The sequence below is a fragment of the Phoenix dactylifera genome, unplaced genomic scaffold, assembly GCF_009389715.1.
Source record: "Phoenix dactylifera cultivar Barhee BC4 unplaced genomic scaffold, palm_55x_up_171113_PBpolish2nd_filt_p 001071F, whole genome shotgun sequence".
Lineage (NCBI taxonomy): Eukaryota > Viridiplantae > Streptophyta > Magnoliopsida > Arecales > Arecaceae > Phoenix > Phoenix dactylifera.
The window spans coordinates 55,255-72,832 of NW_024068419.1; the positions used below are offsets into that span (position 1 = coordinate 55,255).

General features: G+C 40.8%; 1 protein-coding gene across 2 annotated transcripts; it reads left to right on the forward strand.

Annotated features, from left to right (window-relative positions):
• Positions 1 to 4,603: 4,603 nt before the first annotated feature.
• On the forward strand, positions 4,604 to 11,270 carry LOC103723007 (disease resistance protein RGA2-like). Of its 2 annotated transcripts, none has more exons than XM_039121427.1 (2): positions 4,604 to 10,825; positions 10,927 to 11,270. In XM_039121427.1, exon 1 carries the CDS (start codon positions 8,167 to 8,169, stop codon positions 9,094 to 9,096), a length of 930 nt encoding a protein of 309 aa, XP_038977355.1. In that variant the 5' UTR covers positions 4,604 to 8,166; the 3' UTR covers positions 9,097 to 10,825; positions 10,927 to 11,270. The 2 variants fall into 2 exon arrangements, with proteins under 2 accessions (XP_038977355.1, XP_008812009.3); XM_008813787.4 differs by having other exon boundaries at positions 4,607 to 10,825.
• Positions 11,271 to 17,578: the final 6,308 nt, after the last annotated feature.

A 17,578-nucleotide genomic window follows, 5' to 3' on the forward strand; every position in this document is an offset into this window, starting at 1 on the left:
CTCCGTTTTGATATAGATATATTAGATACACGTGGATGGAAAAGGCATGGCTGCTTGCTCTTAGCATCCAACCATGCGATCTGTTCTTTTTCTCACTGCATGAAGATATTTTGGGGATATGGCATCCCCAGGTGCGTATTTCTTTGAAGCATTCAACATTGTAAGGCCATGGTACCTTTTTTAAAACCATGAAAGTGATTGATTATAATAATGTAATATTTACTATACCGAGGCCTAGGGCCTCCCAATGTTTCTGCTAACTAGTGGAAATATCACACATGGATCAGGAAAATCAGCAGCCCACGTAATGCATCATTTATGGCTGGAAATTAAGAAGGTTGGGTTCGATTTCTTTCTAGTATAGTGCTCTTCAAAGTAATGGTGAAGGCACCCTAGGTTATGCTTTTAATTGGATATAAAGCCTGCAGGGTCTTTGTAACTGAAAAGTGGAGAGGCTATTAGCATGAGCTAAGCAGAAGTCAAATGTTGAAAATAGCCGATCCTAACCCTTTTAAAGGTAAAATTTTTTGTTAGACTAGATCCACCATTGAACTACTGAACTAGTGGACCGGTCCATCTAAAAAACAACACAGCCTCGGCTCCTTTTTTTTTTCTTTTCTTCCTTTTTTTTTTTTGTTCGTATTTAGCTGTGTTGCTTTCTAGTTTGGCTTAGTGCATGATTCAACTAATAATTTCTTCTTTAAAGAGTTAAACAGTTTTTAACAATAAAAAAGAAAAAAAAAAAAGTTACAACAACTCTCTTGAGTGATGTTGCAATTCCATTGTGATGGCACCTTTTCTGTTCCCTTTTCTTGGTTAGTCTGTTCGATCATAAATTTCCTTATCTAGATGCTGGTACAAAATACAGGCAAATCAGTTTTCTTTGAAGCTTTTTGTGCTTTCCAATTCTATATGCCTTGCAGCTTCATTCAATCATGGCCGTGATTGGAAGACACGCCCTCTCCGGTCCAAATCATCATAGCAAGTATGTGATAGTGGAGAGGATCCGATTCCCTCCTTTGATTGCATGTCAAATGAAATTTTTTGAAGAAGACATCTTAGCAAGAATCTTATCCTGATCAAATTGTTGGCCCATCATCTTATGGAAGCTGGATGCTCAGGCCTGATTGCTTAGATGATGACTATGCTTGTCTTGCAATGGGGCATTTGTTTGTATCACACTGCATGAAGATATTTTTGTAATACGGTGTCAGGCATCCCTAGGTGCATCTTTTTTTTTTTTTTGAAGCATTCAATACATTAGGGGCCATATTTCCAACCATCACAAATTATTTAATAGAGTAATTATTAGTAGGATCAGTTCCACCACTGAGCTAATTATGGACTAGTTTTACCTAGACTTGACCGGTTAGAACCGGAGCGGAACCGGAGCCGTGTCTCACGGTTCTTAACCGAACTAGAACCTTAAGAAATACAGTTCGATTAAGGTTTCAGGTTTGATGGAACTGAACCGGAACCGGAACGGATCCAGAACCGAACCGGAACCGAAACCAGATCCGAACCGGAACGGAAACCGGAACCGGAACCGGAATCGGAATCGGAACCGGCGGTTCGGTTCCGGTTCGAACCGGAAAAAAATGACTATTTTACCCCTCCTAACAACTAAAAAAGGGCTAGTTTAGGAAACAAAAATTATCCCCAACACTATATATACCTCTCCAAATCAATTTTTTCACCACACCACTCAATCTTCCAATCTCTCTCTTAATTTTTCACTCTCAATTATTCAATCTATTCAAATTCTCTATACATTCCATAACCTTCTCATATTTTCATTTTTTCCAATCCAATTATCAAAAATGTCTTCCTCCCGTTCAAATAAAGGCAAGAAAATATTTGTTCCAAACCCAAATTCTTGGGATCCAAATCACCAACCCCCCTCTTGGAGGTCAAATCTTAGATGAGCGACGATCTTGTTTAAGGCCGAATAACTTGGAAGCCCAAGCATGTGTTGACGATTGGAGAAAGGCAGAACGTAGATTACAAGATAACACATTTGAGGACATCAAAGACTTATTTGACATTGGAACTAGCGGATCGTCTATAGCCGGCAGCAATAATAGTGATTGATCATTGAGGTAAGGGGGTTAATTGCTCAACCATGAAAGTAAGTGAACTACGAGGGCTTTGATTCCTTTAAACCCCAAGAGAATACGTAGGCAGCTTAATTTTAATTAAGTTCAAGCCCATTTTTTTCTTTTTTTTCATTTATAATAAAATAAATTAGTTCCAAATTTATTTAATGTAACTTATTATTTTTTTTATAATGTTATCCAGTTGCATTATTAAATTTTACTTTGATAGTAAATAATAAAATGAGTACAAATTATCATTTTGTATTAATTACACAATCTATTTGTATTTAAAAATTTTTCCAAATTAATTACACAATCTATTTTTTAAAAAAAAATTATAATTTATGTTGAAAAATCGGAATCGGAACCGTTTAAAACCGGAACCGGAACCGGAACTGTTTAAAACCGGAACCGGAACCGGAAACCGTCTAGAACCGGAACTAAAACCGTCTAGAGCCGGAACCGGAACCGTCTAGAACCGAAACCGGAACCGGCAGTTCTAGAACCGGAACCGAACCGACTATTTTCGGTTCCGGTTAAGGTTCTAGGTTTTTGTGGAATCAAAACATGCGGTTCCATAATCGGACGGCCGCTTGCTCTTAGGATCCATGTGATCTGTTCCAGCCTCTCCCGTTCTTGTCTTCCCTACTCTTGTGCTAATGGGTAAGCAACGAGCTCCCGGGCAATCCTCTCTTCAATCTTCATAGCTTCCATCATCTCAAATCGAAACACCGAGGGCCAAGAAAGAGAATGGCCAGCATAATCTTAACCTCCCTTGCCAAACTCACCACAACAATATTATCCTCGTTTGGGTCCTCGCCAGCCTCCAATGTAGCAGAAGAGCTCGACAAGCCTATGACCACGATTGCCGAGATCAGATCCCAGATCGCAGATGCGGAGAAGGAGATAAAGGAGGAGTCCGTCAAGCTTTGGCTCAAACAAGTCGCGTATGATGCTGAGGACATAGGCCCTGTTTGGGGGAGCTGTTGACAGTAGAGCTGTTAGAAGTAGAGCTGTTGGAAGTAGAGCTGTCTGAAGTAGAGCTGTTATAAAAAGCTGTTTGCTGTTTGGTAACTACATTCGTAAAGTGCTGTGGTACTTTGTTTTGTGTTTGGTAAACAAACTGAGAAAGTACTTTTATATGACAAAATTACCATAAAGGACATTGCATACTCAGTGACTTCGACTATGAGCTGCTGCGAGTGGAAATGGAGCATGGTCTCCAACTCATACTCGGAAGAGGAAACGGGAGGCACCCAATCCATCCTCATCATATTTCGCTCAATTCAAGAGGCCAGCGCAGACTGCTCGACCTCCGCCCGCCGCAGTCGAGGAGATGGACGCAGCTGACGAGCCTGTCAAGCTTTGGCACTTCGGGGCCAAACAAATGGCGCCTTATGGTGCCGAGGCCATGGTAGCCAGCATCGACTATGAGATGATGGCCGTCGACATTGATCAAAACCTTCGCATCGAAGCCGACACTGAAATGCGCGAGGTAAATCATACCAACCCTTCTCTTTTAGCATTAGATGCTCCATTCCAGCATGACTTGTTGAGGAGGATAAAGATGGTTATGGAGAGGTTTGATGAGATTAACAAAGATCGAGTTACACTCTGCTTGAGGGAAGGAGAAGGTGTCAGGAGAACTGAAACCAACATTCGACGGTCCACGAGCTCATTAGCAGGTCTCTCAGAAATATATGGTAGAGAGGATGATAAGAACAGGATAGTGAATGCACTGTTGTCAGCTGATGGTGAGTCTGATAACCACGCTATACCTGTTGTTTCTATTGTTGCCATGGGTGGGATGGGCAAGACAACCCTTGCTAAGCTTGTCTATAACGATAAGAGAGTGGAACAACATTTTCAAGTAAGGTCATGGGTCTGGGTGTCTGAAGTTTATGATGAGATTAAGCTGACAAGAGCAATTATCGAGTCTGTAACTGTTCAAATATGCAACCTCAGGAATCCTGATGAACTTCAGGATGAACTGAGCAGAGTACTTTCAGGAAAGAGGTTTCTGCTTGTATTAGATGATATTTGGAACGAGGATCCAATCCATTGGGAAACACTACAAGCATCCTTAATTAGTGGAGCAAAAGGGAGCCGAGTCATGATCACCACCCGATACGAGAATGCGGCTCATGGGCGCACAGCCATTCCTTCGCTTAGGTAGTTTGGGGAGAAGTGATTGCTGGGCCTTGTTCTGCCGGCATGCAGGAGAAGAATGTTCTATAAAAGAATATGCAGAATCACAAGGCATTACCTGGAATACATATGTCCTCCATTTATCAATTCTTGTAAACAATGAACTATCTGTGTCATTTGAGCAAGGTGAAGAACATGATGCATTAAGGTCGCTCTTGCTACATCCAGGCTGGCGCACCATTTTTCGGCTCGAAAGAGATTTTTTCGCGAAGCCAAGATTGCAACATCTTCGAGTACTCTATTTAAATCGCAGTGGAATCGCCGAGGTGCCAGATGCAATAGGCAACCTAAAACAATTGCGATATCTTGGCCTTTCTGCTACAAGGATTAAAAGGCTGCCAGAATCTTTGTGCAACCTGTATAACTTGCAGACGCTTGACCTCCAATTTTGCAACAGCCTTGTGGAGTTGCCAAGAGATATCAAGCATTTGGTTAACCTGCGTCACCTTGTAATCCACAATAAATTTACTGCTCCAAGTTTTGTGAGCTTTTTTTTTCCGGGGTGGGAAACTTATGTTACCACCAGGCATCGGAAGACTAACTAGACTCCAGACGCTACCACTGTTCGCTGCGAGCGGAGAGGAAAGATATGCTGGGATCGCAGAACTGAAGGACTTGAATGATCTCCAAGGAAAGCTTTCCATAGTGGATCTCCATACCATAACACATGACCGCATTGGTGAAGCCAAGGAGGCAAAACTAAGGCTCAAGCAACGCCTCAGCTGGTTGGTTCTAAAATGGGACAATTCTATGAGTTTCATTGGCTCAAGGAATGAGGATGATGAGGTGGTGCTGGAAAGTCTCCAGCCTCACACCACCATCCAGCGCCTCGAGATAGAAGGATACAAGTGGTGCAGATTTCCCACCTGGTTGAGGAGTCCTTCCTTCTCAAATGTAGTAGATATACAGCTTTCATATTGTGTCAGCTTGGAGCAGCTCCCAGCTCTTGGCCAGCTTCCATCCCTCAAGGTTCTCGAAGTGTTCAGCATGCAGAGTTTGCGACGAATAGGCCATGAGTTCTATGGCGGCACAAAGGTGACATTCCCCTCACTCCAAAGACTACTACTCAAAATGTTGCCAAAATGGGAAGAATGGTTGCATGTACCAGAAGAGGGACATGGATTTCCTTGCCTTCAGGATCTTGCAATCTTGAAATGTCCAAAAATTGCGTCGCTGTCTTTGTTCGGCTTTACTGCACTGAAGAAGCTGCAGATAGATCAGTGCGAAAAGCTTGCAGTGATTAATGGTTTAGATAAGTGTTGGTCAGTGTTGAAACAGAAGCATGACCAGCCACATTCAGAATCTTTAAGATGTGGAACATGTCCAGACCTTGAATATTTGGTGGAGCGACGGTTACCGATGGCACTTGAGACTCTGGATATTACTGGATGCCCATCATTCACCATGTCGTGAATTAGTTATGCTAAAGAGCTATCAAAATCCTCATGACTTAGGTAATGCATGTTATCTATTGTAAATTTCCTCCATCCTTTGTTGGGTCTTCATATCCTTTTTTTGTGCGGAAACTGAGTCTTGCTGTTAGGTCAATCAAGAGCTAAACACAATTGCACAGTAAATAGAATTCTCTTTGGGTGAGAAGGAGCCACAAGTAGTTTGGATAAAATGCTTGATGATTTTATTGATATTCGTGGCTTCTTAAATAGGCAAATGACTAATAAATCCCACGTACATATTGTTGTTGTAAACTAAAGGTCCCTATCTTGACTATTAAGCAAATAACATGCAACAGAATGGAAAACGGAATGCTAAACAATCTCCAACGGCTAGTTGATTTAGTCACGTCGCATGTAGCCGTTTATAGCTGCCTCAGCTCCAGCGCAATGCATGCAACGGTTACCACGTCTAAACAGCTCCAGCGCAATGCATGTTACGGTTCCCCACGTCCAAACAGCTCCTGCGCAATGCATGCAACGGTTCACCACGTCCAAGCTTCATCCCAGATACTTGGGATTTGGCCTTGGGTTCCTCTCCGAGCGTCACGGCCTATCAATGCTCCCCCCACCAAGTGGACCCTTGTCCTCAAGGTCCACAGATGGAAACTGTTCTAGCAACAACTTAGTATTTTCCCACGTAGCCTCTTCCGCTGGTAGATGGTTCCACTGAACCAAACTTTCCTCCACAAACTTATCACCTTGTTTGACCCAGCAAGTATCATGGATACTTTGAGGTTTTAAGATAACAACCCAATCATCTATAACCGGTGGTAGCTCCTTGGAGGGCGCAGCAAGATCTCCTACGAATTTTTTAAGCAATGATACATGGAAGACCGGGTGGATGTGAGCTCCTTCTGGTAATTGTAGCTTGTAGGCGATGATCCCAACCTTCTGCAGAATCGAATATGGGCCATAAAATCGACTGGCCAACTTTTGATAAGCACATTTGAAAGCTGATTGTTGTTGGTAGGGATGCAGCTTTAGGAACACCATATCACTGACGTCGAATGAAACATCTCGCCATTTTTGATCTGCCGTTTGCTTCACACAGTTAACAGACACCTCAAGGTTAATCTTGAGTTGGTGAAGCAGCTCATCTCTAGTTAAGAGACTCTGGTCAACTTCATGCACCGGTGATAGGCCGTTTCGATAGACTGGAATCGGGGGTGGAAGACGACCATAAAGCGCCTGGAAGGGAGTCATCCCTGTGGATGTATGGTACGTTGTGGTGTACCAGAACTCAGCCCAAGGAAGGTAGGTGCTCCACTTATGCGGCCTTTGGTGGACGAAACACCGCAGGTATTCCTCCACACAACGGTTTACTACTTTCGATTGGCCGTCGGTTTACGGATGGTAGGCGGAGCTGAGTTGCAGCTTGGTACCTGACAATTTGAAGAACTCTTGCCAAAATTTGTTGATGAAGATTGGGTCACAGTCACTGATGATGAATTTGGGCAGACCATGCAGTTTGATGACCCCTTCAACGAACTTTTCAGCCACTGTTTTAGTAGTAAAAGGATTGGTTAAAGGAAGGAAATGTGCAGACTTACTTAACCTGTCAACTACCACCAAAATAATGTTCTTGCCATGGGAGGTTGGCAGCCCCTCAATGAAATCCAAAATGTTGTCGTCCCATTCTTGGCACGGAATGGGCAATGGTTGTAAAAGCCCTACTAGAGCCAAAGTTTCAGATTTAATTCGTTGACATACTTCACAGTGCTTGACATATTCCTAGACCGATTTATATATAGTGGGCCAATAATTGTTGAACCAATTTTTTGAATGTCCGTAAGACTCCTGAATATCTGGCCTCCTATCTTCGTATCATGCACTTCGTGTAACAGTTTGGCCCGTAAAGTTGGGTTAGAAGGAATCACTACCTTGCCCTTGAATAGAAGCGACCCATTACGCCAAATGTAGGGGCCTTCTGGTTGGTTATTGGCTATGTGGCCCATGGACTGGATATAAGAGTCATCCGCTGAAGCCTGTTTGATCTCCTCCCACACATCCACCTCTGGTAAAAACATATGATGGAGAATTGGGCTGTTAGGTTTGCATGATAGGGCATTAGCTGCTGAATTTTCACGACCTGGGCGGTAGATGATCTCGTAATCATAGCCTAATAACTTGGTCACGTATTTTTGTTTCTCTGGAGTGGCCACATGTTGCTCCAAAAAATACTTTAGGCTGCGCTGATTGGTCTGGATGAAAAATTTCCTTCCTAGTAGATAAGGTCGCCACAAGCGTATTGCCTCCACAATGGCTAGCATCTTCTTGGCGTATGTAGACCAAGATTTTTTTGAAACCCCAAGGGCCCAGCTTATAAATGCAATAGGCCTGCCTTGTTGGGACAGAACTGCACCAATCCCTTCTCCGGATGCATCCGTTTCATCGGCGCCGACACTGAAATGCGCGAGGTAAATCATACCAACGGTCCTTCAGCATTAGATGCTCCATTCCAGCATGACTTGTTGAGGAGGATAAAGATGGTTATGGAGAGGTCTGATGAGATTAACAAAGATCGAGTTACACTCTGCTTGAGGGAGGAAGAAGGTGTCAGGAGAGCTGAAACCAACATTAGACGGTCCACGAGCTCATTAGCAGATCTCTCAGAAATATATGGTAGAGAGGATGATAAGAACAGGATAGTGAATGCACTGTTGTCAGCTGATGGTGAGTCTGATAACCACGCTATACCTGTTGTTTCTATTGTTGCCATGGGTGGGATGGGCAAGACAACCCTTGCTAAGCTTGTCTATAACGATAAGAGAGTGGAACAACATTTTCAAGTAAGGTCATGGGTCTGGGTGTCTGAAGTTTATGATGAGATTAGGCTGACAAGAGCAATTATCGAGTCTGTAACTGATCAAATATGCAACCTCAGGAATCCTGATGAACTTCAGGATGAACTGAGCAGAGTACTTTCAGGGAAGAGGTTTCTGCTTGTATTAGATGATATTTGGAACGAGGATCCGATCCATTGGGAAACACTACAAGCATCCTTAATTAGTGGAGCAAAAGGGAGCCGAGTCATGATCACCACCCGATACGAGAATGCAGCATCGATCATGGGCGCACAGCCGTTTCTTCGCTTAGGTGGTTTGGGGAGAAGTGATTGCTGGGCCTTGTTCTGCCGGCATGCATTCTATGGCTACCAAGCTGCTGCCTCACCAAGCCTGATAGCAATTGGTTGGAAGATTGTGGAGAAGTGCAAAGGTGTGCCTTTGATGGTGAAGACACTTGGGGGTCTCTTATCTTCTGAAACCAGTGAAGAAAACTGGGATGAGATTTTGACGAGCGATGTATGGGATCTGGACGAGGGTGAAAGAGCATCCTGAGGGTTCTAAGGTTGAGCTATCATCATTTGCCTGCAGCTCTCAAGCCATGTTTCACATATTGTGCGGTATTTCCTAAAGGCCATGAGTTTGAGATGGAAAGACTGGTCAGGATGTGGGTAGCACAAGGTTTTATTCACACAGAGGATACCAAGGAGATGGAAGAAACAGGGCGTGCATATGTTGACGATCTACTAAGGAGGTCATTGTTTCAAGATCCATCTCACTTCGATTATAAGCTCAATTTCACAATGCATGATCTCATCCACGACCTGGTAAAATCCATAGCAGGAGAAGAATGTTCTATAAAAGAATATGCAGAATCACAAGGCATTACCTGGAATAAATATGTCCGCCATTTATCAATTCTTGTAAGCAATGAACTATCTGTGTCATTTGAGCAAGGTGAAGAGCATGATGCATTAAGGTCGCTCTTGCTACATCCAGGTTGGCGCACCATTTTTCGGCTCGAAAGAGATTTTTTCGCGAAGCCAAGATTGCAACATCTTCGAGTACTCTGTTTAAATCGCAGTGGAATCGCCGAGGTGCCAGATGCAATAGGCAACCTAAAACAATTGAGATATCTTGGCCTCTCTGCTACAAGGATTAAAAGGTTGCCAGAATCTTTGTGCAACCTGTATAACTTGCAGACGCTTGACCTCCAATTTTGCAACAGCCTTGTGGAGTTGCCAAGAGATATCAAGCATTTGATTAACCTGCGTCACCTTGTTATCCACAATAAATTTACTGCTCCAAGTTTTGTGAGTTTTTTTTTCCGGGGTGAGAAACTTATGTTACCACCAGGCATTGGAAGACTAACTAGACTCCAGACACTACCACTGTTCGCTGCGAGCGGAGAGGAAAGATATGCTGGGATCGCAGAACTGAAGGACTTGAATGATCTCCAAGGAAAGCTTTCCATAGTGGATCTCCATAACATAACGCATGACCGCATAGGTGAAGCCAAGGAGGCAAAACTAGGGCTCAAGGAACGCCTCAGCTGGTTGGTTCTAAAATGGGACAATTCTATGAGTTTTATTGGCTCAAGGAATGAGGATGATGAGGTGGTGCTTGAAAGTCTCCAGCCTCACACCACCATCCAGCGCCTCGAGATAGAAGGATACAAGTGGTGCAGATTTCCCACCTGGTTGGGGAATCCTTCCTTCTCAAATGTAGTAGATATACAGCTTTCACATTGTGTCAGCTTGGAGCAGCTCCCAGCTCTTGGCCAGCTTCCATCCCTCAAGGTTCTCGAAGTGTTCAGCATGCAGAGTTTGCGACGAATAGGCCATGAGCTCTATGGAGACACAAAGGTGACATTCCCCTCACTCCAAAGACTACTACTCAAAATGTTGCCAAAATGGGAAGAATGGTTGCATGTACCCGAAGAGGGACATGCATTTCCTTGCCTTCAGAATCTTGCAATCTTGAAATGTCCAAAAATTACATCGCTGTCTTTGTTCGGCTTTACTGCGCTGAAGAAGCTTCAGATAGATCAGTGCGAAAAGCTTGCAGTGATCAATGGTTTAGATAAGTGTTGGTCAGTGTTGAAACAGAAGCATGACCAGCCATATTCAGAATCTTTAAGATGTGGAACATGTCCAGACCTTGAATATTTGGCAGAGCAACGGTTACCGATGGCACTTGAGACTCTGGATATTACTGGATGCCCATCATTAATCATGTCGTGAATTAGTTATGCTAAAGAGCTATCAAAATCCTCATGACTTAGGTAATGCATGTTATCTATTGTAAATTTCCTCCATCCTTTGTTGGGTCTTCATATCCTTATTTTGTGCCATAACTGAGTCTTGCCTTATGATCTAAATACAGGAAGAATTTGGACAAGAGCAAAAGATTATAACCTCAGAGAAATTCCTGATGCAAGTGCATATATAACCTGTGTGCCAGGACCTTGTGGCCTCTCTTGTGTTCTGATATGGATTGGTCCACATAAGATAAGAGGCGTGCAGTCTCACTAGAAGAGGCTGTGATTACAATAAGTGGAACCCCGAAAGTAATTGGTTGAGAAGATCAAATGATGGCTGTCCTAATCAGTTAAATTGTAGTGTTTGTGATGTAATTTAGTAAGGAATGATTCTGCTCGGAGTCATGTACATGTTTTATGTGCCCTTAACAGTTCTTTATTTTCAAGATCTCAATTCATTAGCCAATCACTTTGCAGGTTCTTCCCAACAACTCAAATTTCGATAGAATATACTGCATCTGCATTTGTCATGAGCTACTAAAAGTTCAACCTTGCAACACAATTTCATTGTCCTTTTTATATCTGAATTGCATAGTTGAAAGAGAAGATGTGCGCAGAAGAGAGCTCTGTATGCGTGACTGCTTCTTTGGCTTTTCCTTTTTGTTTTCTCTATTCCATTCTCACGCAAGCATTTGAAATTTAGCGATAAAAGTGCTTGTATACTTCTTTTTGTAGATCTTAACTCTTTGAGCAGACACATTCCATGCAATAATGAATGAGATCATTATGGAAAATCCTAATTTTATCTCATGGAAAATCTGCTGATCCAAATGGATGAGACAACACTGAATGGTTATGGTTATTCCTCATGAGGTATTTACCTATGCTTTTTTCCAAATAAAGTATGGGTGCATTGTGTTTAAAAGAAAAGTTCAGAGAATGGAGGGGGAAAAGAAACATAGAGAGCAGGGCCCTTTATTCAGTAGGTAAAAAGAAGGTGAAAACATCTGTTGCACTTTGGGTATTGGACCCAAATTGGGATGCCCATGATAGATTAACCTTGTCCAATCCAAACGCAGTTCCACAAAAGGATAGTTACCATCTTGAGGGAGGGATAGAGTCCAATATTACTTCTAAAAAATCACTGGAGTTGATAGAGTTTGACTCTCACTCAGTTGCTTGAGGTGATTAGGGATTTCATCTTTATAATAGAGAGCAATACCTCAATGGTATATGAAAGAATCACGCAAAGATCACAAGCATTGAGAGGATCAAAGATTCAAGGAACCGCGATAAGTAAGCAGCCAGGTGCATGAAGAAATCCAAGAGGTTCTCCATCAATGCTCTAGAAAGCTATAGGGCACTTGTGCAATGGCAAGAGGGTGCTTTTCGCTTCATTAGTGCACACCTGAGGGTGCTTTTCGCTTCATTAGTGCACACCTGATTATGGGATCGAGAAAGTTATCCAACTCTAGATTGTAGATATGATGTGTTTGTGCTTATGTAAAGTATGATTATCCGAAAATATCAATACTTTGTTTAATCTATATTACAATTGACATTGGTGTCAAAGCCCTAGGGTTGTTTCCTTTGATTAATATGCATCCATCCTAGTATAACTAGATCTATGTTTATATTGCCATATGTACTGGATTTTTCAAGGAGCCCTTGGGGCACCCCCGCCACTATTGCACACCTTCCACCAGGATCTTGACAATTAGACCATTATTGGATCTGATGGGTCCTGAGAACTTGGCAAATGTGATGCATGCACCATAGTGACTGGTAGTAGGGTGATAGCCGGTGGGAGCTGTCATGAGCAGCCACCGGGTTTGTGCAGCCAGCAGTGGTTACGGCCGCCATCACTAGTTAGGTTGACAAAGCATGTTGGTGTCACAATGGGCTCGAAGGAGCCTAGTCAAGCCAAGCTTAGGAGGCAAAGGATGCCGATTTGGAGGAGCTTTTGGAAGGTCAAAAAGTACTTTCTAACCCTCCAAAAACTTTTTTAGATGAAATAGGAGTGTTTGGTAAAAATTTCAGGAAGCTGTTTTAGTTTTTCTAAAAAGCTAAAAACAGTTTTTTGGAAGAAGCTTTATTTTGGAGCTTTTCGAAAAATCACTTTTAGGTCTGGTTGGAAAGTTATTTTTTTTTACCAAAATATCTGTGATAAAATATAACAATTACACAAAATATCCTTTTAATAATTATTTAACCAATTTTATCACTTAGCTAGAAAATTTATTATATTATGAAAAATTAATTTACACTAATAATTATAATATTTTATACTTTTATTATTGTATTATACTATAAATATAATATTATATTACATTATATCATAATATATTGAAATATTATGTTAAATAATTTAATATTATATTAAATTATTGTGCTATAATATATAATATTATATTATTATATTATAATAATATTATATTAAATTACAGTAATATTATACTATATTATATATTTATGTATTAATATATATTATATCCGATTATGCTCTATTATATAATATTATGTAATATTTTGTATAATTATTTTGCCGTACTCAAAAATATTTTTTTAATTTGCTTATCAAATACATATTAAAATGCCACATCATTCATAGAAACTGGCATTGGATTGAAGCACAGCCACCTTAGGTGGAACAACTGTTGCTTTCGGCCACTGTCAGCCATCGGATCGCGTGGAGAAAGTTCGAGCGATAGCGGCCCTTCAAGAAATTTTGGCGCTAGATGCCGACGGATAAATTTTGGCGGGGGTGGTTTTGTCCCTTTCGTCAACAATCCAAGCGACGGTGTCCTCCTTACTTTTTTTTTTATATAGTTAAATTACCGAAATACCCCTACATGGCGTTCTCCATTTCTTAGGACGCCCTCCAGCTTCAACGGAATCATGCTGGGGTCCTCGGTATGTCAGGTTGTTGGCAAAACCGATCAAGAAAGAAATAAAAAAATTTCCATAGAATTAAAATAGTTTAATTAAGTCAAAAAAAATCTGTTTCTGTCCTAGATTTTCACCATCCAAATAGCTGAAAGTTTTAATTTTTTATATGTTTTTATTTTTCTATTTTTTTTTTTAAGCAGCTAAATTTGTCAATATAGGAAATGAATTTTAGGAGGAGTGAAACTGATCAATACTTTCAAATTTCCAAATTCTAATGAAGTTCGATCCGGATCATCCAGTGCAATTGCCAATATGAAATAGTCAGAGTATTTTCAAATTTAAGAATATACATGCCGTTCATGGCAAGATGTAAAAGAGACTAAAAAAGTCGATGTTGCTAGATCAACCTTATGAAGTAACATTTTCTTTTAAATTTTCATCCTCACCAACTCTTTTATTTTTTTTTTGAAGATTATTGCAACTTTCCCCTCGTTGTCAGCACCCAAATTCTCCTCGGAGTTATTGTTGCCCAGATAGACAACCCAAGAGGGGGGGTGAATTGGGTTTTAAAATAATTTAGATAATTTAAAACGTTATGGATGATTAATTAAAAACTATTGCAAGTTATTTAATTAATTACTATGTGCTGTGAGTAATATGAAATGAGAAGAAGAAGAGACAATCAATCACAAACACAAGTTTTATAGTGGTTCGGAGCTAACCCTTGCTCCTACGTCCACTCCCCAAGTCTCACTTGGGAATTCACTATAATCCCCTTGGATTACAGCCGGTTGTTTTCCAAGCTCACAACCAAACTTGTTGTTTTACGAGCTCACAACGAACTCGGTCGGTTTTCCCAGGCTCACCGACTAGAACCACCCCCGATTGTTTTCCCGGGATCACAATCGAACCCTTACACACGTTGGTTTTAACTCGGCTCACCAACCAACCTCAATCCCCTTGATTCAATCCCCGATTGAACCAAGTAAATACAAGTTGTAAAAAGAAAACAGAAAATGAGCTTCTCAAAAAGCAGATGAAAACAATATGAACAATAAATGAAGTTAAGAAGCTTCAAACGCTTTTAGATTGGAGATGAGGAATGGCTTCTTAAACTTCTGGTCTCCTCTTGAAAGAGTAGTCGACTTGAATGCAGGAGAAGGAGGCTTTAATTGCTGGGAAGATGTAGTTGGAAGCAGTAAATGCAGATCTTCCTCTTTTTCGTTGAAGAGCACGTTGCGGAGCTTGAATGCTTGATTAGTTGGAGTGAAAATAGTTGTTCTCTCCCTTGCTACAGTCCTCTGTGGCTATTTAAGCCAACCTCCACGGAAACTAGCCGTTAGAGTGCTTTTTCTGCCCGTTCTGAACACTCTGCGCAGCCTGACAATATGACCGTTGGTGGGTTGGAGTCGACTCGCGCGATCAGGAGTCGACTCGGCTGTAGCGGGAGTCGACTCAAGATTTTCCGGAGTCGACTCGGCAACTGTTCCAAATTTGAATTAAAGTTGCCTTCACGACTGGGAGTCGACTCGTCTTGACCTGGAGTCGACTCGTCAACTTCTGGAGCTGACTTGGCAATTTTGGAGTCGGCTCATCCACTGAAGTCCGTGGATCCAATTTTGAATTTTGTCCACTCGAGTCGACTCGACTGTCCTGGGAGTCGACTCGAATCTCAGAGCCCGAACTCCCGATCCTCTGTCTTTTGGCTCGTCCAGTCTTGGAGTCGACTCGAACTTCCTTGGAGTCGACTCGGCTCTCAGTTTCCGAAAGATGGTCTTCTGCCTTTTGACGTGAAGCTGTCTTAGAGTCGACTCGAGCTGTCTGGGAGTCGACTCGAATCTCAGAGGCAGTAACTTGGTTTTCTGTCTGTCTTGGGGTCGCGGTGTCTTGGAGTCGACTCGCGTATTGCGGAAGTCGACTCGAATCTCAGAGTCCATAAAATGGTCTCTGACTTTCTTTGTGTACCGCTGAGAGTCGACTCTTGCTTTCTTTGGAGTCGACCTGTCAACCATCGGAGTCGACTCGCGTTCCACTGGAGTCGACTCGAATCTCAGACCCGAAAACTGCTCTCTGACTTTTCTGCCTGTGACTGCTTGGAGTCGACTCTTACTTCCCTGGAGTCGACTTGGTGGACATTGGAGTCGACTCGCGCACTTCAGGAGTCGACTCGTTGACAGGTTCTGAGTTGATCCTTTCTGTTCTTCTGTCTGTTCTCAGTCGGAGTCGACTCGTACTCATCTGGAGTCGACTCGAGCTCGTGCCAGTGAACTTGATACGCTTGGAGTCGACTCGTGATACTCGGGAGTCGACTCGAGTCTCAGACATTGGTTCAAACAGACTCCTTAACTTATCCAACAATTATGAACCAAGTCTTGGGACACTTAGACATGATTTTCACTGAAACACTCAATTGAATTCATTAGTAATTAAAAGATATACTCAAATGCTTTGAGCTCATCAAAATCAAATGGGGTTTTAATCAATCACTCCACAGTTATATTTTAAATTATTAAAGTAATTGCTGAATTTCGGACTAAGAAATTTTGTATGGGAATCAAGATAAAACACCAAATGATATATAGATTAATAGAAAATCTGATCTTCATTATTTTATGATTTGGATTTGTATTGCTTATTTATTTAGACCCTTCAAGAAAGAAACCTAACTTAGGAAACAAAACAACTAAATCTATATTCATATGATATGCTAGGAATAGTAAATCTTCTAGATTTTTAAAATTTTAAATCAAATAATGTATTTGAAGATGAGACTATTGAATAATTTAATATCCAACTATTAAAAATGCTAGTGTCGTAGAATTAGAAAAAGATTTAGAAAATAATCTAGAGCAATCAAAAAATAATTTAGAAGAAGTGCCTAATGGTACTCATGATTATGGGTGATCCTAGCGGTTAGGAGGAGGCCATGGCCTGCTCAAAGATGAAAAATTCCACCATAATAGCACTAGTATCTTGTATGTTAATAATATTATTAATTTAATGGTGCCCACCCCAAAATCTTTTTTTCAAAAGTCAATTTTTTCTAATAGATATTCATATTTTCTAAGATAAAATATCCAAGTACAATGATATTTTGATGCTATCAAGGAATAGAAAAAAAGCTAAGAAATTAAAAAAATTATAAATTTGTATCCATGTCCAACGATCACACCTACAAAGAAAACTTGTCGCTCCAACCCTCCATTTCCCAAAATCAGCCCTTCAATGCTCTTGTACTTTTGTTACCTCCAAAACTAGTTGCTCCATTAGCTCCTCATTTCCAAATCAGCTTATAATTTAAATAAATCTTACAATCATGGAATTTTTTCTTAGATAAACAACTATATTTTGGATTATGGAGGTTAGATTTGGACATATGCAATTTAAATGGTTTATTTTATACAAGAGTGGAATTAAAGTAAAGAGCCTGTACTTGTTGTATAATGGCATTATCTCGCTTGCATTATATGTAAATAATCTTACAAGGATTGTAAAGAATCTATACTTATTGTTTAATGGCATTTTCTTTACACATAAAATTTTTATATGTAATTTTAATAATTTACATTATCCTTTGATTTGTATAATGGCATTATCTTTACCTCATATGTAATTTTGATTTGCAACAAAATCTCTAGAAAAAATACATGGTGTTTAGTGTTGAGACAATTTGGACATCATAAATCATGACCAGCACTATGAATTTCATTTAAAGAAGGCTATTTCTTTCTTCTTCTTTTTCCCTTGTTCTTGTTCCCCTTCTTCTATTTTTTTTTTCAAATCATTTGAATCCAAAGAATTCCATCTTAATTAATGCCTTTTATATTTATTTGATTATGGTTAACATTTATTACATGAGCTATGGCCTATTCCACTTGTCAATTACGA

What these genes read in the sequence shown, in the direction of transcription:
- LOC103723007 (XM_008813787.4), top strand. Translation starts at nt 9,189, where the DNA reads ATGGAAAGACTGGTCAGGATGTGGGTAGCACAAGGTTTTATTCACACA.